The 26,943-nt window shown below is 39.8% G+C and overlaps 1 protein-coding gene across 1 annotated transcript; it reads left to right on the top strand.

Moving 5' to 3' along the window:
- Window positions 1–1,102: 1,102 nt before the first annotated feature.
- LOC115693769 (phospholipase A1-IIgamma-like) lies at window positions 1,103–2,766 on the top strand. The gene is made up of 2 exons (XM_030620827.2): window positions 1,103–1,706; window positions 1,883–2,766. The coding sequence occupies exons 1-2, from the start codon at window positions 1,155–1,157 to the stop codon at window positions 2,534–2,536; spliced, it is 1,206 nt and encodes a 401-aa protein (XP_030476687.2). The 5' UTR covers window positions 1,103–1,154; the 3' UTR covers window positions 2,537–2,766.
- Window positions 2,767–26,943: the final 24,177 nt, after the last annotated feature.

The following is a 26,943-nucleotide window of genomic DNA, read 5'->3' as shown; positions in this document are numbered from 1 at the left end:
ATTCACTAAATTGCATAATGGAATAATATGTTATTTTTCACGGATATGAAAGGACAGATTTATGCATCTACATGATGCCCCCTGCATGAGAATTCTCAAAGTATGTTTAAAGGATTGTTGTGGATAGAGAAGAAATCACAAAAAATAATTATTAAGATATATCCTATTGTTGGTGCAACAATGAGTATGTTAATGCACTTTAACGAAAGCATATAGATTTGATTCGTTTTGCAGAGCACAAATTACATATATTTCATGGCTTCTCGTTAAACCAGTCTATATATGTATATATGTGGGGTATCTGTTCGGAGAGTAATTTAGAAACCCATTTAACATCTTTTCGTGTGTCAAGAGTTTTCGATGTGAAAACACAAAGTCACGGATGAAGACTAGGTAGCCATTGATCGTTCCGACATTGCTCTGTGTATTCTCATCCCATCTATTAAGCACTCAAGTGGGCTTGGGGATCTAGCTTCGCTAGTTTTGCCAACATCATAATGGGTAATTCTTAGATCCGTGAGTAAGGGCTGATATTTGAATAGAAAAAAGAGTGGATCAGCAGGTCCTCGATAAGTTGGCTTATCCAAAGGAAAAATTTTAAATTTACTAAGAAATGTTACTGAAAATTCACTCACTAAATGATGTGGAAAGTTTCAATATCCAATAGAGATATGAACGGTTTTAACATTGTGAATTTGGTGCACCTCACAATTGTACCTATATTCTTGCGGAAAGTTGTTTACCGAAATGATGCGGCAAGATAGAATTTCATCAGTTATATAAAGAGTGAGACCCAATACAAAGTGGATGGTTCATTCCATTCATTAGTAGCTGCATTACCCTTCGTGTTGAAAACTCTTAATATGCAATTTCGAGCTTCTAGCGTTCTATGCTAGCAAGAGATGTCTTCTGAGACTGGAATTAACATTCTTATCTACTGAAGACACGCATGGTCCCTCTCATCAATTCTGTAACAGGAGCGTGTTTCTTGTGCTAGATATTACACAAAAGCAACTTTATCACGTAGCTTATCACGTAATAAGATCGTGCATGGCACAACGAAAAGGTAGAGTCTATAAATTGCATGGAAGCAAGATTGCGTCTCCACAAGCCTTTCAGGGAGAGAGAGAGAGAGAGAGAGAGAAATACATACCATGGCAGTCAACAGCTCAAGGCCATGGACTGAGCTCAGCGGCGAGACCAACTGGACAAACATGTTGGATCCTCTCGACGAGGAGCTCCGGATGTACCTCATACACTATGGAGAACGAGTCCAAGCCATCGGCGACGCGTACAACGGCCAGACGGAGTCGAAGGGCTATGGCCTGTCCCTGTTCCCGAGGAACCAGCTCTTCTCTGAAGTGGGTCTCGAGACGGCCAACAACCCGTTCAGGTACAAGGTGACCCAGTACTTCTATGTGCCAATGCACGAGACCTTTCTGTTGCAGCCAGACAGGTCTTGGATCGGGTATGTCGCGGTGAGCACCGACGATGGGAGCAAGACTTTAGGGAGAAGGGACATTTTGGTCGCTTGGAGAGGAACGATGGATCTCCTGGAGGCCATGTACGATCTTGGAGATGATTTGGTCCCGGCGACCCACATTTTCAAAGATGACACCGATACTAAGATTCACTCTGGCTTTTACAGTTTGTACAGGAAGAATGATATTTTAAATCCGTACACAAGGCAGAGTGCCAGAGACCAGGTACGAAACTTTCACTCGATTTAAAGATTGCTCTTGCTAATTTATCTCCGAATAAGCTCCGAATTGCCTTCACTTTTTTTTATTTATATAAATCTAAAAATATGATAAGATGTAGCACGTGATGTTTTGACTACTTTGTCAAATTAATACTGGTATTAATGGATTACTTTGGTCAGGTTCTAAGGGAGGTCCGGAAGCAAGTGGATTCCTATGCCAGCAAAAATGAGACCATCAGCATAACAGTGGTCGGCCACAGCCTAGGCGCGGCTTTGGCAACGATCAACGCGCTGGACATCGTGACCAACGGCTACAACGTGCCCACCAACCACCCCGAGAAAGCCTGTTTGGTGACTGCATTCCCCTTCGCCAGCCCCAAGGTTGGGGACGAAAACTTCAAAAACAAGTTCTCGTCGTCCAAGAAGCTCCACGCCCTTCGCGTGACCAACGCCATTGATATCGTTCCCTTACTCCCTCCAATCAGATATTGCCACGTCGGAGAACAGCTGATGGTCGACTCGCGCAAGTCCCCGTACCTGAGGCCTCTCATAAAAGGTCTGACCGGTGCCGTGGAAATTGGGCATCAGTTAGAGACGTACCTGCACTTAGTCGCGGGGACGCAAGGGATCGATAGCAAGAAATTCGACCTCGGTAACCGACGCGGGATTGAGCTGGTGAACAAGGGATGGGATGCTCTGAAGGATGACTACAAAATTCCGGCGCAGTGGTGGGTGGCCAAGAACAAGAACATGATCCAGAATGGGAACGATGGAAGCTGGAGCTTGGCCGATGCGTACATCCCACCTCCACCAGAAGATGATCAGAACGAATAGTCCCAAGTCTCAACATATAAATATAATTGTGTGATCAGCTATTACCAATAAGTTTGCTGCTTTACGACTTAGCAGTACAATAATAAAGGTTCCTGGTGCAAAAGTGGAGTGGTTTGATTGAGTTGTGCTAGTGGTACTAAGTTATGTGTCTGTTCTTGTGTCTACTTTAATGTCGTGAAATAAATATGGTCTTGAAACAATAATAGAGATTGCTTCAGTTTTATTTGCTTTCTTACAGTGGTTTTATTCTATGTTGAAAGATATCATTTGAGTTCGCAACTAAACAGAATCGAGGGATAATTATCCAAAAAATCTCAAACCTATTGTACAACGGTCAATTCAGTTCTAAATTCAATTGTGCTAATTTAGTCCTAAACCTATTGTACGACGGCCAATTTAGTCCCAAATATTTCGACTGTGTCAATTCAATCATGAACCTTTTAACGTTTTGCCAATCTAGTCCTTCTAGGTAATTGTGGTCATAAATTACCCTACCCGGAAGACTACATTGGCAAATCATTAAAAGTTTTAAGAATAAATTAGCAAATCATGAAATTTTTTAAGACTAAATTGGCCGTCGTACCATAGATTTATGACTAAATTGTCATAATCGAAAGGCTTAGGATTGAATTGGCAGCCACACAATAGATTTATGATTTTTTGGACAATTTTCCCACATAATTGGCATCAATTAAAGGTCACAATCTTTCAATCCTGTCAATTCAGCCCACATGCTATTCTTCAAGAGTCCGATTGATTACCCGCCATGCGTAAATAAAATGGAAGCTAATCCATCCGATTTTCTTGAGTGGAAGCAAAAAGTTGTTCTTGCTTTTCCCATAAAATTTCAAAATATCATTCAAATTTCCAAAAATCATGAAAAATTTATGTGTGAACTTACATGTCCACATTCGCATTTCGTGAAAGTATAAAATGTTGCAGATTTAGAAAAATCAAATCGCTTGTGCCATAGTACTTGAATTAAATAAAATTTAAAAAGTAAAAGTTAACCCAAACAATGTTTAAATTTTTCTAAGTAATCACGACCCTCTCTCACTAAATTTCTTTGGTTGTCTGTGACTTGATAACAACGGAGTTGATATGTCCAATGTAAATCAATTTTGTTTTTGCGTTCTTAATCTGCTTGATCACCTTAAATTTGCCTAACGCAAACGAACCTACTTATCATGCATTTTTATGATGGTTTGACCGTAAGGCAATTCGCATTTGTGATGAACGGATTAGGTATAAATAATCAAGAAGGAGGTGGATTGGTTGTTCAATGAAACTTTGCTTTTTCGCGATTAAGTAAGGAGTTGTGCTTTGGTACTATATCTTCTATATATGTTTGTCAATATATCAAAGATTGCATTGTGGATTCCAGCCTAATTTCCGCTGTTAGAGCTGGAAAAGTGAAGTAGGATGAGAGGACAAAGTTGAATCCCTATACATTGAATTCTTGATTCTCCTTATACGACTTCCACTCGTAGTGTAACGCCCCCACCTCGGAGTCATTAACATGACGTCCCGTTCATTGTTACTTTTTTAATAAGCACAAGTGGAAATGTAAACTCGGGATAATCACATTCAGAACAACAGTGGAATTTAGACAAGCGGAATTTAGACAAGCAGCATCATGAGCAAACCTTATGTTTACAGTGCATGCAAACATATTTTAACAAGCCCTTTGGGCCATGGCAAACAACACATATTTCACACGCATATTCTAGAGGCTCATCCGTTCCTAGCCGACTATGAATAGCAAAACTCAGCTTGGGTGATCCTATCCCCTCTACTTCATCTTCTCGCTTCTAACTCCATCCACATCTCCTCCCCGCTTCCCGTCCGTATGGCCGATCTACACCCCACCCGTGGCATGCCCCAGAGCCGGCCCGCCTACACCGCCAAAAGGTCCATTGAACCCACGTAGGGGTCCAACCCATTCTCCGTCAGTGTAGCCATGCCATGCTACGTACGGGTGAGGCACCAAGTCCGTTAGGCCCTCATCGACCATCATATACGTCGTGATCCAACAGTAGGCTCGGCCTTCTGGAGCATCTATCACGGTGAGCACTTCAGCTCTCATTTCCATGGGGTTGCCGAATCGGGTCGGGGAAGATGCCATTCTTCGGACCTAAAAAGAAAATAATGGGGGATGAGTCGGGGAGACTGAGCAAGTAAATTTACTAATATCAAGCGAGGACGAGGGGATCGCCGTTAGCACAAGTCGGCCCTAACCGCACCCGCATCGATGGCAGATCAATAGCAAAGTTCATACACGAAAACATCAAGCATGGCTATAACATATGCACCTTGCCATTCAAGTCTCGGTTATATCTCCAAAACAAACGTCAAACACAAAACATGATTAAATCGAAAAATGAACCAACTACAACCAACCAAACGACCGACAAACGGTCCAAGCAAACCGTGTCACATCGTATCACAACTTCTTTTTCCGATATTAGGAAGTTTACTTACCCAACAACTAAAACAAGAACTAGAGAACGAGTTAGAGATGGGTGGACTCGGGTGTCTCGTGAAATTTTTGGGCTTCTCTCCTTGCTTGGCCAAACTCTACAAGGCACAACAAGGCCGAACCGTGGCTTCTTAGGCTTGAACGAGGAGAAGCAAGGGCTGGTTGTGTGTGTATGTGGGCGTGGGACTCCTTGTTTATATTGCAATCTTGATTTCGTAATTTTGTCACGCCCTGAACCCCTTCGAGCGCGCGACACACTTCTCTGGTCGAATGATGCGACATCCTAAGGTATCGCCGACCCAAATTAAACTTATCAGAGATTTATATCAACAGCAGAAACCACCAATACCATGACGATAATAACTGGGGTAATCAGGGAGATTGCACAAATTCTTTTCTCATTCAAACTTATATAATATCCACAATTTACAAACCCACATATATACTAGCACACCGCATCGCCACACTATATACCACCGATATCAAAAAGGATCGATAACCTGTGTACCCTATCACCAAAAATAGTACGCTTCAAAAGCCTATTCCACAACCCCTACACTTGCCCTTACGCCCTCTACTTGGCGTCCACTCCGAGTCTGATTCTTCGTCCTCTGAATCTGAATCTGAATCCTCCTGAGTCTCCTGCTCGTTTGTTGGGTACTCTACCATGTTAATGTCGGTGTACAACGGTATTGCAAAACGCTGCGGCGGCGGTGGAAGGTTTATTGATCAGACCGGGGTTCTGAAATGTTTGGTTGAAATAACATTGAGATTACATCTCAATAAGTACACCCCTAAACCCCACCTAGACTATCACGTACCTCCAGACAACACATACCTGACACAAACAACCACTCATACTAACAATCTCACGCGACCTACCTGGGATTCTTCATACACCTCCCTACACGCCAAATAATAATACAGCCAACATGCCACAATGATGCCTCATTCATGTCGCAAAACCAAAGCATGTAATATGAATTCACATGCATCAATGCATCACAATCGCACGTGCCTCGATTATAAGGCAAAACCCACTTGGGCACGTCACATACCATGCCTAGCAGTTTTTTACCCCATAATCGAGCACTACATCACACCATACAACCACACTCGCACACTAACTCACGCCATGCATCAACTTTCGAAATCCTCACACGTCAAGCCAAGTCCAGCTCATTCTCAACCTTTCCACCACTACCGCGCCCGCGTAAAACGCATCAAGCCAACGGTCTTCTGACCTCATCAGGCATCGTCACCCCATCGGGCCGGGCATCGTCACCTCGTCAGGTACGGCATCGTCCCGCGTAAACGAACATGCCTCAAGACGGGATCCTACACTCAACTTTCCTTCTACCACGCCTGCGTAAAACGCATCAGGCCAACGGTCTTCTGACCTCGTCAGGGCCAGGCATCATCCCGCGTAAACGAACACGCCTCAGGACAGACTCACCCTGCATAAAAGAACACGCCTCAGGGTATCACTTTTCCAACCAATCCTACATTCTCGTACCTTCGTTCCACACGGTCACACATCACACACGGCCACACAATCCCACGCCACACATGCCTTACGCCAACACACATTACCATCACACAATCACGCCACACGGCCACACATACTTGGCATGCGGTCACACACAATCTCTCGCTCATAAAAATGAACATCCATAGAATCAGGGTAAATCTGGGCAGTTTACACAGTGACCGAAATCCCATCAAAATAATTAGTAAACAAACTCCAAAAATTCTAAATTTTGGATATGTCATAAAAAACATCTTGATAAACATCTCTTATGATAACACGAAATCCGGTTGAATCTGTAACCATGCCTTTTTGTCCCTAGAAATCAGACCAAAATCAGTTCGCTCTAACAGACTGTTTTGTCCTCAAAATACATTTATTTCAACACCCAAATCACCTTAAAAAGGTTTGAAATTTTTATATGTCATAGCAAAGAAAGTCACCAACAACTTTTGTGAAGGAAGTTTATTGAAAATAACTCTGGAAAATTTTATAAAAATTTGGCAAGACAAGAATGTCGGGATGAACAGTGCTCCGGGCAGTTTTAATACGGTCTGAAAATGGGCTTTCGTGCGACCAAATGGCCTCCAAAAATTACAAATTTAAAATATGTTATACGTCAAGATGTTGGGAGCAACTTTTATGAAGGAAACTTCCTCAAATTCGGCCCACAAAATTCTCCACAAAAATAGCAAACCGGACGGATACAGTAGTCACGAATCCGAGAATCACACCAAACTGCACGGATTCAAATCCTAGTTGATTTCTACCGAATTTCAACCGCCAAAACTCATTTCACCATGTCCAAACTATCATCCACCAGCCACATGAACATCCATAAACACAACAAGGGATCAAGCTCTCCTCTAATCCATTTACAATCACTTCCATCAACCCCTAAACTACCCTAAACCGCGCCTAAACGAGTCCGTTAATACCCGATATCCTAAATAGAGTTTAGGGCGTGACTTACCCGAACTCTAGGCTAACTCGGCTAGAGTGGAAAGGGGGATCGGCTGATCGGCAGCTCACGGCGGCACACGGCGGCGACGATCGGCGAAACGGCGACGGCGGCGACGCTCCTCTGGCGAGGGCCTCTCACGGCCAAGCCAAGAGGAAAATCAAAGAGAAGAAGTGGCGTGGGAGGGGAGATGATCGGCTAATGGGGGAAGAAATGGGAGGAGAGAGAGAGTCAAAGGGGTCTTATGGGTCAAAAAGTGGCACCACGTGTCGCAATCCAGTGCGTTGGACCATTTTGCCCTTTGATCCAATGGCCATTAATCACTCTCATCCAATAATTAAGGGGCCTTTTGGTCAATCAATAATTCTGAATTTTGATTCATAATTATCCACAATAATTTCCCAAAAATTGCCAAAATTCGGAACCCAAAAATAGGCCATAAGGGCAAAACGGTAATTTTCCGGTCCCGGGTCGAAATTCCATTTTTCGACCGTACCATCCTCAAATGTGTGTGGCCAACATAATATGACATCGGGTTCGCAAAAATAACCTTTTAAGCCCTCGAAAATCGGCTTCAAAGTCTAGGGGGCAAAATAGTAAATTTTTCACTTCCAAGTCGAAATTCCATTTTTCGACCGTACACACTCCAAATATGCATGGCCACCCTAAAATGGCATCGGCCTCGAAAAATAATGTCATACGGCCTCGAAAATCGACGTCAGAGTCCAAAGGGGTAAAATCGTAATTTTTTTTCAATTTCGGCCGAAATTTCAATTTTCAGCTGGACTAGCCCCAAATGTATGTGGCCACACCAAAATGACGTTGGCCTTGCAAAATAGTCGCAAACACCTATAGAATTTCGACATCGAAGTTCGGGTCCAATTTGGCGATCAAAATTGCTCAATTCAGAATTTTAGAGCCTCTTACTGACGAGTGGCTGTTTAGGGGTTACGCGTATCGACCTAGGGTCACTCGAGTCGTGACGGTCTCGATTACCGGGATAGCGCAAGGAATTATTGATTATTCCAGGGGTCACGATCGTTCGGTTTAGGTTCGGGATTTATTTGCCACGCCCACTCTCGGTCGAGCGGAATCACCTGCGATCCGATCGTACATCGTTGGCCAAACCAAATCCGTCACCTTCCTAGAATCGGTCCACACTGGCCCAAAATACTTCCCTGCCGTTTCTCGGAATCGGCGCCCGATTCGCAATCGGGTCCCCGGTCCACATACCGTTTTCCTAATTAGCCTTTCCTATTGGTCAGTATCCTGCGAGGAGCCAGCTCCGGGCGAGACGTACTAAAATCAAATGAGAAATAATATCCACTTCGTCGGATCCCGGAAATTGGTCGAAATTCAGGATGTTACAAATTTGCCCTCCCTTCTTTATTTCTAGCCTTCTAAGTTGAAAGATGTCATCTGAGTTCACAACCAAACAAAATCGAGATCAATTAAGTTCACAATCTTAAAATCATTTCGATTTAACCGGGGTACTATTGTTCAAGAGTCTGATTGAATGCCCACTATGTATACATAAAATGGAAGCTAATGCATCCTTCTTAATCGAGATTAATTAAGTAGCTGCGATGTACATACAATCACTCAAACAAAGAGGACAAATTCGCTGGAAATCTGATAAAGAAGTTTCCAACTTTCGAACTTTAAAGAAATTCCTTTGAAGGAAGAAGATGGGCATGCACTAACGATAAAATCATAAAGTGGAATTGATTAAAAAAAGAAAGAAATGGAGAATGTCTATTGATATTGCTTTGCCACTAAACTTTCGGCGCTTTGCATTAACCACTACGAAACTCTCTAAATTTCATCAATCTCATCACCACGGCTGTCATTTGACTTCATTGTATGGCCACCGCAAGCCCTATAAACTTCGTTCTACTCACCAGAAAAGGGCCTTCTTTACGAAAGAAAATCAAAATCATGGATTCTTGACAATAACGAGATTTGCTATCAGTCACGCCATTCTAAATGCCTGAAATGCATATTCAAGTCGGTAAATCTAAGTTAAACCATCGATATGATGTCGCAAGTTCAGTTTATGATACAGAATAGGGGCCAAAAACAAAGCCCAAAGTTCACCAACAGAAAAGTAAATTCACTTTGATGGGCCATGCAAATGCTACAATGAACGAGCCAATCATTAGACATTACAAATTTCAAATAGAATCTATTTCCTCGTTTGCACTTGCTCAAAACGATTTATTAAACAATAACTTATTATCTAAATAAGAAACCAACTTCATATATAGTCTTCTTATGCAATAGCATCATTTAGTACGCCAAGCTTGGTGCTGGTGCTTGTCCAACGTTTGCATAGTCCTCCCACAATTCATTTACAGACTTCCCAACTAGCTCCACGAAGTACCCATCTATAAAAATCGATCATCATGGTATTGAGTGTTGAGTAATCTTGAGTCTCTATTACTCTAAAAGCTAACTCAAAAATTAAGACTTGTTAAAATATATCTCGATTTTGAGCTCGATAGACGAAACTCAATTCGAAATTAATTAATTATTAGTCTCGTGGAAGAAACCGGATCCGTGACCTGTTGACCGAATTGTTACTGAGGCCAAGTGATTTCCTTTTCTACGTTGGAGTTCAAGCTGGAGAAGTCTGACTTTGTGTCAGAAAAGGAAATTAAAAACAAGATATAAAAATCAATTTTTGAGTTGGTTTCGGCAAGGGGTCTCCACACATATATATACTCTGTTTTGTGGAAGTCTTGGCAGCCGCGTGAGATTCTTGAAGTGCCCTTTCTAAGCGAGTGCTTGGCGTGTGGGTTATTCTCGTGGATTTTGTTTGTAAAATTACACTAAAAGTTCAAGTATTTATAGCAATTAAATCTTATAATAAGATTTATGTATAATTCCTTCGTAAGATTGAGAAATTATTTCATAAGTAATTAGGGCTAAATATTGAGTAAGCTATTTGGTGTAATTGGGATTTAGGAAACAACTTAGAGTATTTGAGTGAGTGACTCGAGTGTGGTTGTAATCTCTATTGTATTGCTTGATCTATAATAAAATTTCGTACTGTTGTTCCCATGAATGTAGGTCACTACGACCAAAACACATAAATCTGTTGTCTAATTTATTTTATTGTTCTGTCAATTTTATTGTTTAATCGCTTGGCTTTCGCAATAAGACTTTCTCTCACACTTATAAATTGACCACCAACCCATTCCACAATCGATGTGGGACAATCTCAACAATCTCCCCCTCACATATCGGGCCCTAGGTCGAAGCCACGACAACTCGTTTTTCTTTCGTGTGACTATTGAGTCCAAACTTGTTGGCAACTTGAACTCTGATACCAGTGTTAGGTGATCTTGGGCCTCTTGTACCTCAAAAATTAGCTCAAAGGATGAGAATTGTTCTCACATTTATAAATCGACCACCACGCCATTCCTCAACCTATGTGGGACAACCTCAACATTGAGGTTCGACATGAACCCTCTTTGGAGCCCTTTGAAATACTCTAAGAAGTTCGCCATGACTACATACCCTTCATCCCATCTAAATCTTGAACCTCTTCGAGGCCAACCCTTGTATCCCCATCCGGCGGTTAGCCGAATGTAGTTAGTAAGGGTGTTACAACCGAACTGGAAAATCGAAACGAAATTTTGTGCATTTTTAGTTCGGAGAATGAAAAATAACTGTTTTTTTTTAAATTCCGGTTCATATAGTTTCGGTTCAGTTAATTCATTCAAATTGAAAATTGCCCATCTTCTTAATATTACAATTTACACAATCTCTCTCCTTTTTCACTAAACGTCTTCTCAATATTACAAAAAAGAAAACCGAAAAACTGAACCGAGCCAAACCGGGTCTTCAGTTCGGGTCGCAGTTCGGTTCAAATCTAATACACACCCAAATGGTTCGGTTCGGTTCGGTTCGATTTTCCTGAAAATCCAAACCGTTGACAGCCCCAGTAGTTAGTGATCCTGGATACGGGGCCCATTGAGGTGTTGTCATTGCCCGCCCATTCCCAGACTAGGCCGCTCGTGAAGTATAGGATCCCCACACGTTGCTGGGGAATGGAATGTCTGGAGGTAGTCCGCATTCACGTGGATCCGGTGTCTGTTATTGATTGTGATGGCGAAGGGTCTGCCGTTGGCGACGAAGATCTCGACAACCACCGGCACAAAATCGTAATCTCTCCCCGGTCTCTCGCTTTGACCGAATGTCTTGAGGACGAACTTGGCGGCAGCTAGCAAATGCGTCCGCACCGTACTCTGTCCCGACCTCCTCCCTGAACCGGTTTTTTGGAATCCTGGAAGTGCTGTCAAAGACCTCGCATTGCAATTCTCGGATTGCCTGTGTTGGTTTGAGAGCAACCACGAAGAGGATGGTGAAAGAGAAAGAGATGAGTAGGCCTCATTTTTGCCAAGGATGATTTTATTAGCTCTTGCTGTGCTATCTCGAGTCTATCCGTTGACTGCATATAAGGTTTGTCATCGATGCAAACAATGAAATATGTTCGATTTAATAAAGTTGACGACTATATCTGCAAATTTTTGGTAAATATCAGATCGCAGATTATTTCTCGCTCAATTGAATTGCCTAAGTTCCTTATTTTCAGCTCTATTCTGTGTGTCTAAAATGCATATTCATCTCAGTGACTCTACTCAAGATATCGATATTGCGTCGAATGTTCGGTTTTACTATACAGAACAAAATCTAGGAGATAAAAAGCAAAGCCCAAAGTTAACCAACCAAAAAACAAATTCACCCAAACGAACTTGGAGGTGACAAGTGATCATTAAAGGACACTTTAACCAGGACGTTTGTGGAAAAGGAGGTCATGCTCGAATTCTACACCAACAAAGGATGAAAGAAGAGAAAAGACGAGACAAAGTAAAAAGTCACTTTGACTAGCCGTGCAAGCGCAACACTGAACGAGCCAATCATTAGACATTACAAACTTCAAACAGAAACTCCTTCCCCATTTGCACTCACTGGACACAATTTATCGGACAGTTGATTTATTTGTACATAAGAAACCAACCTCAAGTATAGTCTTCTTCTGTATTAACATGATTTAGTGACCGACGGTTTGTGCTGGTGCTGGTCTAGGGGTTATATACTCTAACTTATAGTCCTCCCACAGTTCGTTCACAGACTTCCCAACTAGCTCCACAAAGTACGCATCACCGTATGAGTCGATCATCATGGCGTTGAGGTCCGACATGAACCCTCGTCGGAGCCCTTCACAATACTCTAAGAAGTTCGCCGTGACTGTGTACCCATCATCCCCTGTCGACCCCAAGCCTCTGCGAGGCCAGCCCTTGTATGCCCATCCAGCAGTTAGCCTAATGTAGTCGGAGATCACTGTTATGAGGCCCACTGGGGTGCTGCCATTCCCTTTCCATTCCCAGAACAGGCCGCTTGTGAAGTATAGGATCCCCGTGAACACGTCCGTCACGTTGCCGGGGAATGTCTGGAGGTAGTCCGCATTCATGAAGGTCTGGCTTCCATTGGTGGTTGCGATGGCGAAGGGTCTGCCATTTGCGCGAAAGCTCTCGACCACCAGCAGAATGATATCGTAGCCTCTCCCCCAGTCTCGCTTTGACCAAATGTCTTGAGGACGAACTCAGTGGCAGCTTGCAAAGCATCCGAAGCGTAATCCAACCCGATCTCTCTATCGAACCAGGCGTCTGGAGTCCTGGAGGTGTTGTTGAAGACCTCTTATTCGGATGGTCCGATTGCTCATGTCGATTATAGTGCAACTGCGAAGAGGACGACGAAGTGAAGACCTGGGGAGGCCTCATTTTTGCAAAGGTTGATTTTATTAGCTCTTGCTGTGCAATCTGTTGAGTCTATGCGTTGACTATGTTAGAAATTAAACCAAATTTGTTGGTACTTGTTTCCTTTTTGAGTCTGTTCGTATTTTCATATTTTGATTTTTTGTGTTTTTAGGTGAAATAATTATTCTTTTAGATATATGGTGAGATATTAAGAGATATGGTTAGATATTAAGAGATAAAATGAGATATTGTGAAATATTCTTTCTAGTTATATTTTAGGAAATATAAGGGTCACGTAACTTTTCTTTAAATAGGGGAGTTTTGTAATTTTTTCATAAGAGTGAAATCTGAGTGAAATATATTGAGGTAGAAAATTCTATCTATCGTCTTCTTTTCTTTGCGCGAGTTGCGATTGTTTCATCTTCAAAAATTTCTTTCATCAAATCAAGTTGTTGCCGCGTCTCTGACGCTCAACAAATTGGTATCAGAGCCTACAGTTCGTGATCATGGCCTCAACGAACAATCAGCTTCCTCTTTAATGCCCTCGTCTTACCAAAGAAAATTATGGTAACTGGGCTGTTAGAATGAAAGCTCTACTCGGCGCCTACGGTGTGTGGGAACTTGTTAAAACTGGCTATGATGAGCTAGAGGATGAAGTCACGTTGAACCAGAACCAGAGGAATGCCTTGGAGAAGGTTCGAACGAAAGATCAATATGCCATGTTAACCATCTATTAAGCGTTAGATGATTCCATGTTCGAAAAAGTTTCGAACGCCACTACCGCTAAAGAAACATGGGAGATTCTTCAAAACACACATCAAGGAGTTCAGAAAGTTCAGAAGATTCGCCTTCAAACCTTGAGAGGCAAATTTGAGGCAATTCATATGAAAGAATCTGAATCGATTGCTGATTATTTCACGAGAATTTTGGCAATTGTTAATCAGATGAAAAGAAACGGAGAAGACGTTTCCGATGTTCGTGTTGTTGAGAAAATACTTCGGTCTTTAGACAAGAAGTATGATCATATTGCGGTTGCAATTGAAGAATCCAAAGACTTGGATGTCATGACGGTCGATGAACTTATGGGTTCATTACAAGCCCATGAAGAAAGGTTTAGAAAGAAAAAGATTGAACCGGTGGAGGAAGTTCTCCAAACGCAATTGACCATTCAAGATGAGAAGGAGCAAAGAAGAGATGCCGTACAAAATCGCGGGACAAATCAAGATCGTGATCGAGGTCGTGGCCGAGATCACTTTCGAGGAAGAGGTCATGGACAAAGTAGAGTAGATCCTACTCGAAGTGATGGAGGATACTAGTACCAAAGAGGTGTTTGTGGAAAAGGAAAGAACTCGACAAGCCAAAGGTATGATAAATCTAAAATTCGATGTTATCATTGCAATAAACTTGGCCATTATGCTTCTAACTGCTGGAACAAAGAAAGTAGCAGAGCAGACGAAAAGGCGAACTTGGTAAATGATGCTGATCAAGTTCTCTTATTGGCATTCAAAAAATATGAAAAAGGTCAAAGCGATACGTGGTATTTGGATACCGGCGCAAGCAATCACATGTGCGGGAGAAAGGAGATGTTTGCCAAGTTAGATAAGACAATTAAAGGGACTGTCTCGTTCGGTGATAACTCTAAAATTCTTGTTGAAGGGAAAGGTACAATTTTGATTCGCTTAAATAATTGTGCACGTCAGTTTATTACCAATATTTATTATGTTCCAAAAATGTCAAGCAATATCTTGAGTTTGGGATAACTTCTAGAGAAAGGTTATACTGTTCATATGAGAGATCTTAATCTTATGTTGAGAGATCGAAATAATAAACTGATTGCAAATGTGAAGATGTCGAAAAACAGGATGTTTATTCTTAATATAAAGAGTGAGATGTCTCGATATTTAAAGGCGTGCGTAGATGATCCTTCATGGTTGTGGCATTTGAGGTTCGGCCATCTCAATTTTGGCGGACTCAATTTGCTTTCTCGCAAGAATATGGTTTATGGCTTACCACATATTGATCATCCCGATCAATTATGTGAAGGGTGTATTATTGGCAAACATTCCAGAACTAGCTTTCCGAAGGAGGCGACTTATCGAGTGAAGAAGCCACTTGAGTTTATTCATTCTGATTTGTGTGGCCCGATCAATCCTCACTCATATGGTAATCATCGATATTTTGTTACTTTTATTGATAATTTTACTCTGAAAACTTGGGTGTATTTTTTGAAAGAAAAGACAGAAGTGTTTGATACTTTCAAACAATTCAAGAACCTTGCTGAAAAGAAAAGCGGCTATTTTATCAAGGCTTTGAGGACTGATCGTAGTGGAGAATTCACCTTAGTTATATTCAACAAATTCTGTGAAAATAATGGTATTCGACGTTTCTTGACGGCCCCGTATTCTCCTCAACAAAACGGTGTGGTTGAACGGAAAAATAAAACCATTCTTGATATGGTTCAAAGCATGTTGAAGAGCAAAAATTTGTCCAAGGAACTTTATGCTGAAGCTGTTTTCGTGTGCCGACTATCTTCAAAATAGATGTCCCACATATGAACTCGAAGGCGTAACTCCACAAGAGGCATGGACTGGGAGAACACCAAGTGTTTCGCACTTGAGAATTTTCGGAAGCATTGCCTATGCTCATGTCCCGGACCAAAAAAGATCGAAACTTGAAGACAAGAGCAAAAAGCGCTCATCTTTATCGGGTATGACTCATCATTCAAAACCTATCGATTATTTGACCCTAACACTTTGAAAGTGTATGTAAGTAGAGATGTCAAGTTCGATGAAGATGGAATGTGGGAAAAAAATCTAAAAGAAGAAGCAAATGTTCGTGGTGATTCCGATCAAACGGAGTTGAAGCATCAACCTTCACCTTCTTCTCCAACATCTTCTTCAAGTTCATCAACACCATCCTCTTCAAATAGTGTCGATGAACCGCTAGTGCCAAGATCAAGAAGATTGTCTGAAATTTACGAAGCTACCGAAGAGTTTCATCTTATATGTCTTCTTGCAGATTATGAACTACTTACTTATGATGATGCGGCCAAAGAAGAAAAGTGGAAAAAAGCCATGAACGAAGAAATTGAAGCCATCGAGAAAAGTCAAACATGGGAGCTTGCTGATCTTCCGAAGGACAAGAAATCGATTGGTGTTAAATGGGTGTACAAGGCCAAGAAAATGAGAAAGGTGAAGTGACAAGGTACAAAGCTAGATTAGTCGCGAAGGGGTACAAGCAAAAAGCCGGAATCGACTATGATGAAGTTTTTGCCCCTGTCATCCACATGGAAATGATTAGATTGATTGTTTCCATTGCTGCTCAAAATAATTGGCGGATTTATCAAATGGATGTCAAATCAGCATTTTTGAATGGCATCCTTGAACAAGAAATTTATATCGAACAACTCAAGGGATTTGTTATGAAAGGTCATGAAGACAAAGTGCTGAGGTTGAAGAAAGCTCTATATGGGCTTAAACAAGCACCGAAAACATGGAATTCCAGAATTGATGCATATTTCAAGGTGAATGAATTCTCTCAATGTCCATACGAGCATACACTCTATTTGAAGCAAGAAAAAGGTGATATTTTGCTCGCCTGTTTATACGTTGATGATCTTGTTTTTACAGGAAATAATTCGACGATGATTGATGCTTTTAAGGTATTGATGGTGAAAGAATTTGAGATGACCGATAATAGTCTCATGAATTATTTCCTTGGTATCAAAGTGAAGCAAAGTGATGATGGGATTTTTATTACCCAAAAAGGATATGCAGACAATATCCTTGAAAAATTCAACATGAAAAACTGTATGCCAGTCAATACACCAATGGAGTGCCGAACCAAGCTTTCAAAGTTTGATGACGGTGCCGATGTTGATTCGACATATTATAGAAGCTTGATTGGGAGTTTGAGATACTTGACATGCACGAGACCGAATATTATGTATAGTGTTGGAATTGTGAGTCGATACATGGAGAAGCCGAAATCATCTCATCTTAAAGCTGCAAAGAGAATACTTCGGTACATCAAAGATACTATTTCTCATGGCTTACACTATTATTGCTCTAAATCTTTCAAACTTAGAGCTTATTCGGATAGTGATTATGGTGGAGATATCGACGATCGAAAAAGCACCACGGGATTTGTATTTTTCTTGTGCGACACTGCTTTCACGTGGTCATCAAAGAAGCAATCAAGTGTTACTCTATCAACATGTGAAGTTGAATATGTAGCTGCATCTTCATGTGTTTGTCATGCAATATGGTTGAGAAGACTACTCAAAGATATTCTTATGGAGCAGAAAAAAGCAACGGAGATTTTTGTTGATAATGTTTCTGCTATTGCTTTGGCGAAAAATCCAGTTTTTCATGAACGAAGTAAACATATCGATGTTCAATATCACTTCATCCTAGAACAGGTTAAAGAGAATGAAATTGAAGTATTGCATGTGAAGACTGGGGATCAAATAGCAGATATTTTTACTAAACCTTTCAAGATCGATGCTTTTCGAAAGTTTAAGAGCCTGCTTGGAATGATCGATGGAAGAGAATTTGGTTTAAGGGGGAGTGTTAGAAATTAAATCAAATTTGTTGGTATTTGTTTCCTTTTTTACTCTGTTCGTATTTCCATATTTTGATTTTTCGTGTTTTTAGGTGAAATAATTGTTTTTTTAGATATATGGTGAGATATGAAGAGATATGGTTAGATATTAAGATATAAGATGAGATATTGTGAGATATTCTTTCTAGTTATATTTTAGAAAAGATAAAGGTCACGTAACTTTTCTTTAAATAGGGGAGTCTTGTAATTTTTTCATAAGAGTGAAATCTGAGTAAAATATATTGAGTCAGAAAATTCTATCTATCTTCTTCTTTTCTTTGCGCGAGTTGCGATTGTTTCATCTTCAAAAATTTCTTCTATCAAATCAAGTTGTTGCCGCGTCTCTGACACTCAAGAGACTATATATAAGGTTTGTCAGCGATTAAACCCACGAAGTATGTTCAATTTAATATAGTTGACGACTATGCCTTCAAAACTTTAGTAAATGTCGGGATCGCGGATTGTTTCTCGCTCAACGCTCAATTGAATTGCCTTAGTTCGTTGTCGATATAAATGCAATGGTTGCACTTGTCTCTTTTTCTCGTTTTTGGGTTAGGGTTTGTCTCATGTCTTAAGACTCATGGATCGCCTCGTCTCGACAAAAGACCAGAGCAAGGCGTAACGTCCGATGAGTTCTTTCCATTCTCCTTGGAAGAAACGATTCCTTCGTGTATTAACTGTAGCAAAACGTTAATACTTAACACAGCCCTAATTTAAGAGGGAATTTTGACAAAATTTTGTGTCTCGATTTCTCGTCCTCGTCTTTACTCTCTATTTCGTTATGTTTGTGTGACTAATCCTAATAAAAAATGATATAATGCGACAAACAATAATTTGGCATGTAGGTAAACAAATCATATTTCAAACAGCTAACACAAGTCCGACATATCCTTTTGTAGTTCAACTTTATGAACTAGTTTTAATACTTAAAACGAGGTTCAATATGATATGAATCTCTCCAAAAAAATTTGGCTAATATAGTTAGGTCACGGGATTGGGAGCGTGTCACCTGGACACCTTGTTGGTAGTAAAAACCATAAAATACTTGCCAACCCATTTTCAGAGGTTCATCCTAGGACTGATTAATATGTTTCTACGTTCTTCAAATTCTAGATCCCAACATATTAAAACGATAACACTCGATATGGCTCCAATCCCTAACCCAAGTAATTTCAATTAGGCCAAGTTTTCTCCCACAGTGTGGTGCCATGATCACATTGACATCAACCTATATAAAACAAGTAGAACTGACGTATTCAGTATTTGAATCTTTCAGGAGGCCTTAGTGCAATTTTCATAAATATAGAGATGCCACTGTAATTTCACCCTAAAACTCAACATTTCGCAATAGTCCCCAATAATAGAATAATATAATAGGGAAATTCTCCAACCAAGTGACTCCGATATTTCTAAGGACTTATACAGATATGATACTGACGGGAAACCCTTTCCAAAAGGCGACTTTTGTCGATGACCAAAAAATAACCAAGTCTTTTTTACCAAAATAATGCCGATTTGAATGAGTAGAGCTCAGTATTAAGCTGGATTTGATTATCGGTAAGTTACCAATAATGAAAACACTTGTCGATGACCAAGTTGATTATCGATGACCATGTTATATAGCTGTCAACATACGACGGCAATTGGTTGCCGATTATCACTTAACAAATTTGGCTAAGTGTTGGATACGGGGAAAAGAAGAAAAGAAGTAGAGTGAAGATAAATATACTGATCGACGGTTGAGCACCGTGGCATTTAAGGAGTTGTAACCGCTTGTGGATAAGGTCGACGTGCAATCATGGGGCCAACAGTTGTGAAGGAAATGATTGTAACCGTCATCAGAATATCAACTGCTTATGAGAAGTTAGGTTTTGTAGATTATAAAAGTTAGTTTTTTGTATTGTAAAGAAGGATTTACAACACCGCACAAATCTATGTATTTTCTTAGTTTATCAATATTTCAATTTCCAAAACTTTTTTTTCTTTTCCTTTAGATTTAATTGTTCTTGATCCTTGTTATGCAATTTAATTTTGTCCGAATCGCCACTGAACCTGTTGAACAAAAAACAAAGATCAACACTTGGTTAGAGGTATTTCACTCATTGACAGATCTCGATTTCTAATGGAACAACAATTTGGCATGTCTAGTGGGACTCTTGTGGTTTGATTTGAGGAAGTGCAATTGCAAAGACTAGGAATCAATCGAAGCTTGACAATGCCGTTGTCAACAACCAAAAGCCACAACATGGCAATGATGGAGCTTTCCTTTCCAAATCGTTAGTTGCTCAAGCAGTGGCATACCAAATTAAGGTGGGAATATAGATCTTCCAAGACATCTCACTGAGGAGAAAAGGAGAGAAGTGGAACCAAATTCAGTCATAGTGGACACCATAAAGAGATTGTTCGAGGAACAACAAAACGACATGGCTAACCGTGTGGTGAGGCACATCTCTGATGTCATTAGGCCCATGATCATCAATGTTGTATGCTATGTCATCTCTGTTGAGCGTCAAAGACGTGGCAACAACTTGATATGATGGAAGAAATTTTTGAAGGTGAAACAATCGCAACTTGCACAAAGAAAAGAAGAGGATAGATAGAATTTTCTGACTTAATATATTTCACTCAGATTTCACTCTTATAAAAAAAATTACAAGACTCCCCTATTTAAAGAAAAGTTACGTGACCCTTATCTTTCCTAAAATATAGCTAGAAAGAATATCTTACAATATCTCATCTTATCTCTTAATATCTAACCATATCTCTTAATATTTCACCATATATATGAAAAAACAATTATTTCACCTAAAAACACGAAAAATCAAAATATGAAAATACGAACAAACTCATAAAGGAAACAAGTATCAACAAATTTGGTTTAATTTCTAACACTTCCCCTTAAACCAAATTCTCTTCCATCGATCATTCCAAGTAGGCTTTTGAACTTTCGAAAAACATCGATTTTGAGAGGTTTAATAAAAATATTTGCTACTTGATCTCCGGTCTTCACACGCAATACTTCAATTTCATTCTCTTTAACCTGTTCTCGGATGAAGTGGTATCGAACATCGATATGTTTGCTTCGTTCATGAAAAGCTGGATTTTTCGCCAAAGCAATAGCAGAAACATTATCAACAAAAATCTCCATTGCTTTCTTCTGCTCCGTAAGAATATCTTTGAGTAGTCTTCTCAACCATATTGCATGACAAACATATGAAGATGCAGCTACATATTCAGCTTCTCATGTTGACAGAGTAACACTTGGTTACTTCTTTGATGACCACGTGAAAGCAGTGTCGCACAAGAAAAATACAAATCCCATGGCGCTTTTTCGATCATCAATATCTCCACCATAATTGCTATCCAAATAAGCTCTAAGTTTGAAAGATTCAGAGCAATAATAGTGTAAGCCATGAGAAATAGTACCTTTGATGTACCGAAGTATTCTCTTTATAGCTTTAAGATGAGATGATTTTGGCTTCTCCATGTATCGACTCACAATTCTAACACTATACATAATATCCGGTCTTGTGCATGTCAAGTATCTCAAACTCCTAATCAAGCTTCTATAATATGTCGAATCAACATCGGCACCATCATCAAACTTCGAAAGCTTGGTTCCGCACTCCATTGGTGTATTGACCGGCATACAGTTCTTCATATTGAATTTTTCAAGGATATTTTCTGCATATCCTTTTTGGGAAATAAAAATCCAATCGGCACTTTACTTCACTTCGATACCAAGGAAATAATTCATGAGATCATTATCGGTCATCTCAAATTCTTTCACCATCGATACCTTAAAGGCATCAATCATCGCCGAATTATTTCCTGTAAAAACAAGATCATCAACATATAAACAGGCTAGCAGAATATCACCTTTTTCTTGCTTCAAATAGAGTGCGTGCTCATATGGACATTGAAAGAATTCATTCGCCTTGAAATATGCATCAATTCTAGAATTCCATGCTCTCGGTGCTTGTTTAAGCCCATATAAAGCTTTCTTCAACCTCAGCACTTTGTCTTCATGACCTTTCATAACAAACCCCTTGGGTTATTCGACATAAATTTCTTCTTCAAGGATGCCATTCAAGAATGCTGATTTGACATCCATTTGATAAATCCGCCAATTATTTTGAGCAGAAATGGAAATAATCAATCTAATTATTTCCATGCGGATGACAGGGGCAAAAACTTCATCATAGTTGATTCCGGCTTTTTGCTTGTACCCCTTCACGACTAATCTAGCTTTGTACCTTGTCACTTCACCTTTCTCATTCTTCTTGGCGTTGTACACCCATTTAACACCAATCAATTTCTTGTCCTTTGGAAGATCAGCAAGCTCCCATGTTTGATTTTTCTCAATGGCTTCAATTTCTTCGTTCATAGCTTTTTTCCACTTTTCTTCTTTGGCCGCATCATCATAAGCAAGTGGTTCACAATTTGCAAGAAGACATATACGATGAAGCTCTTCGATAGCTTCGTAAATTTCAGACAATCTTCTCGATCTTGGCACTAGCGGTTCATCGACACTATTTGAAGAGGATGGCGTTGATGAACTTGAAGAAGATGTTGGAGAAGAAGGTGAAGGTTGATCCTTCAACTCCATTTGATCGGAATCACCACGAACATTCGCTTCTTCTTTTAGATTTTCTTCCCACATTCCATCTTCATTGAACTTGACATCTCTACTTACATACACTTTCAAAGTGTTATGGTTAAATAATCGATAGACTTTGGATGATGAATCAAACTCGATAAAGATGAGCTTTTTGCTCTTGTCTTCGAGTTTCGATCTTTTTTGGTCTGGGACATGAGCATAGGCAATGCTCTCAAAAATTCTCAAGTGCGAAACACTTGGTGTTCTTCCGACCCATGCCTCTTGTGGAGTTACGCCTTCAAGTTCATATGTGGGACATCTATTTTGAAGATAGACGGCACACGAAACAGCTTCAGCCCAAAGTTTCTTGGACAAATTTTTGCTCTTCAAATTTTTGCTCTTCAACAAGCTTCGAACCATATCAAGAATGGTTCTATTTTTCCGTTCAGCCACACCATTTTGTTGAGGAGAATATAGGGCCGTCAAGAAATGTCGAATATCATGATTTTCGCAGAATTTGTTAAATATGACTAAGGTGAATTCTCCACCATGATCAATCCTCAAAGCCTTGATAAAATAGCCACTTTCCTTTTCAGCCAGGTTCTTGAATTGTGTGAAAGTATCAAACACTTCTGTCTTTTCTTTCAAAAAATACACCCAAGTTTTCTGAGTAAAATCATCCATAAAAGTAACAAAATATCAATTATTACCATATGAGTGAGGATTGATCGGGCCACACAAATCAGAATGCATCAACTTAAGCGGCTTCTTCCCTTGATAAGTCGCCTCCTTGGGAAAGCTAATTCTGAAATGCTTGCCGATAACACACCCTTCACATAATTGATCGGGATGATCAATATGTGGTAAGCCATAAACCATCTTCTTGCGAGAAAGCAAATTGAGTCCGCCAAAATTGAGATGGCCGAATCTCAAATGCCACAACCATGAAGGATCATCTACGCACGCCTTTAGACATCGAGACATCTCACTTTTTATATTAAGAATAAACATCCTGTTTTTCGACATCTTCACATTTGCAATCAGTTTATTATTTCGATCTCTCAACATAAGATTAAGATCCCTTATATGAACAGTATAACCTTTCTCCAGAAGTTATCCCAAACTCAAGATATTGCTTGACATTTTTGGAACATAATAAATATTGGTAATAAACTGACGTGCACCATTCTTTAAGCGAATCAAAATTGTACATTTCCCTTCAACAAGAATTTTAGAGTTATCACCGAATGAGACAGTCTCTTTAATTGTCTCATCTAACTCGACAAACATCTCCTTTCTCCCGCACATGTGATTGCTTGAGCCGGTATCCAAATACCACGTATCGCTTTGACCTTCTTCATATTCTTTGAATGCCAATAAGAGAACTTGATCAGCATCATTCACCAAGTTCGCCTTTTCGTCTGCTCTGCTACCTTCTTTATTCCAGCAGTTAGAAGCATAATGGCCAAGTTTATTGCAATGATAACATCGGATTTTAGATTTATCTTACCATTAGCTTGTCGAGTTCTTTCCTTTTCCACAAACACCTCTTTGGTACTAGTATCCTCCATCACTTCGAGCAGGATCTCCTCTACTTTATCCACGACCTCTTCCTCGAAAGTGACCTCGGCCACGACCTCGATCATGATCTTGATTTGTCCCGCGATTTTGTACGGCATCTCTTCTTTGCTCCTTCTCATCTCGAATGGTCAATTGCGTTTGGAGAACTTCCTCCACCGGTTCAATCTTTTTCTTTCTAAACTTTTCTTCATGGGCTTGTAATGAACCCATAAGTTCATCGACCGTCATGGCATCCAAGTCTTTGGATTCTTCAATTGCAACCGCAATATGATCATACTTCTTGTCTAAAGACCGAAGTATTTTCTCAACAACACGAACATCTGAAACATCTTCTCCGTTTCTTTTCATCTGATTAACAATTGCCAAAATTCTCGTGAAATAATCAGCAATCGATTCAGATTCTTTCATACAAATTGCCTCGAATTCGCCTCTCAAGGTTTGAAGGTGAACCTTCTGAAGTTTCTGAACTCCTTAATGTGTGTTTTGAAGAATCTCCCATGCCTCTTTAGCGGTAGTGGCGTTCGAAACTTTTTCGAACATGGAATCATCTAACGCTTGATAGATGGTCGACATGGCATATTGATCTTTCGTTCAAACCTTCTCCAAGGCATTCCTCTGGTTCTGGTTCAACATGGCTTCATCCTCTGGTTCATCATAGCCAGTGTTAACAAGTTTCCATACACCGTAGGCACCGAGTAGAGCTTTCATTCTAACAGCCCAGTTACCATAATTTTTTTTTGGTAAGACGAGGGTATTGAAGAGGAAGCTGATTGTTCGTTGAAGCCATGATCACGAACCGTAAGCTCTGATACCAATTTGTTGAGCGTCAGAGATGTGGCAACAACTTGATTTGATGGAAAAAATTTTTGAAGGTGAAACAATCGCGACTCGTGCAAAGAAAAGAAGAGGATAGATAGAATTTTCTGACTTAATATATTTCACTCAGATTCACTCTTATAAAAAAAATTACAAGACTCCCCTATTTAAAGAAAAGTTACATGACCCTTATCTTTCCTAAAATATAGCTAGAAAGAATATCTCACAATATCTCATCTTTTCTCTTAATATTTAACCATATATCTTAATATCTCACTATATATCTGAAAAAACAATTATTTCACCTAAAAACACGAAAAATCAAAATGTGAAAATACGAACAGACTCAAAAAGGAAACAAGTACCGACAAATTTGATTTAACTTCTAACAATCTCTAGTTCAGGTTACCAATCAACCACTTCCTATACAAGGAAACTCGGCAGTCATTGGGCAAGTACCTTTAACCTCTGCTCAGTATAATAACACTGGTAATATAGGTCAAGTAATTCTACCACCAGCGATAATTTTACGAAGGGCTGAAACTTCTGGGCAAGTTCAAAACAATGCAAATGTGGTTGGGCCTATCCATCGAAAATATCAAGTTAATCCCATTCAGGCTAATGCAAGAACTAATAATAATAATCAGGCAAATCGAAAAGTTCAACCGAACATGTATAGGCCTAATTTACCGATGGACAGAGTCACTTTGACTAGCCATACAAATTCTCCACTGGACAAGCCGATCATTAGACATTACAAACACTACAAAAAAAATAGGTTTTAGCGACGAATTTTGCCACGAAAAATTTGGCAAAATTCATTGCTAAACGAATTTGCGACAGAATTTGTGACGAAAAAAATTTCGTCACCAATTCGGCATCGCAAAATTTAGCGACGAAATATATTCGTCGCAAAATCCGTCGCTAATTATTCATCGCAAAATCCATTGCTAATTATTTGTCGCAAAATCCGTCGCTAATTATTCGTCGCAAAATTCGCCGCTAATTTGCCACGAAATTTTGTTTTTGGTCAGTAATTTGCAACGAACTTATATTCGTAGCAAAATTCGTCGCTAATTTGCCACGAAACATTGTCCTGGAACGAATTTAGCACCGAATTTTTATTAATTATTTAGCGATGAATTTTTTATTAATTCTTTAGCGACGAACTCCGTGACAAATATTGTTTAGGGACGAAATTAGCGACGAAATTTTATTTTTGCAACAAACATTTATAATTTGTGATCGTACGATAAAATCATTTTTTTTATTTTTCTATTTTAAATCTAATTAAAAGCAAAATTAATTTCTAGGTCAATCGGTTCCATGCCAAATGCCAATCAAAGTGCTAGGTCAATCTACTTCTAGAAGCAATACGAGTCAAACATTGAAGGAACACGATGCAAATAGGGGAAGAGACAGCGAGAGAAAGAGAGTGTTGAACAAGCACAAAAATGGGAAGAATCAGAGTTCGACCATAAGCATTAAGCTGCCGCACATCAAAACACTGAAAAGACACAGCAAAGAGATTCACAAGAAAAACTTGATCCGAATTTTGTCTTTCAAGCACATCCACAGTGAACTATTATGGCGTTTCGCTTTGAAACCAGTTAGAGGAACTTCCTGTATGGCCTTCCATTTTCCTCATCCTGCATATGCTGTTAAACACCAGCCAAGGTAGATATATCAGTAACCCAACTCATTTGATTTCAAATCAAACCACAATCAAGATGCACTTTCGGCACTAGTTTGAAGAGAACATCCAGAAGAATCCATCATTAATAAAGGGACAGCCAACACACATACACCAATATTGCTTGGTGATTGAAAATCAAGATGTCAATCACATCCACTCTATTTTGTTTCAGCTAGCCAGTCTACAGTCATCTCAGAATAGAGTGGTTAGAGTTCTTTATGCTCCCCACTAGATAAGATATTTGCCAAAGGTCAAACAACCTGCCCTATATGAACTTGACTCCTATAATCCCAGACCCAATGTGAAAAGATCAAAGGACTACAATTTCTTTCTCAAGGTAGAAAAAGCAGTTAGGTTCAGTACATCACTGTAGTTAAGA

The sequence above is a fragment of the Syzygium oleosum genome, unplaced genomic scaffold, assembly GCF_021117445.2.
Source record: "Syzygium oleosum isolate NSW1041296 unplaced genomic scaffold, Sole_v2.1 Sole_v2.11, whole genome shotgun sequence".
In the NCBI taxonomy this organism is placed as follows: domain Eukaryota; kingdom Viridiplantae; phylum Streptophyta; class Magnoliopsida; order Myrtales; family Myrtaceae; genus Syzygium; species Syzygium oleosum.
The sequence above is the reverse complement of the archived record's forward strand: the minus strand, read 5'-3'. Positions and strand labels throughout refer to the sequence as shown.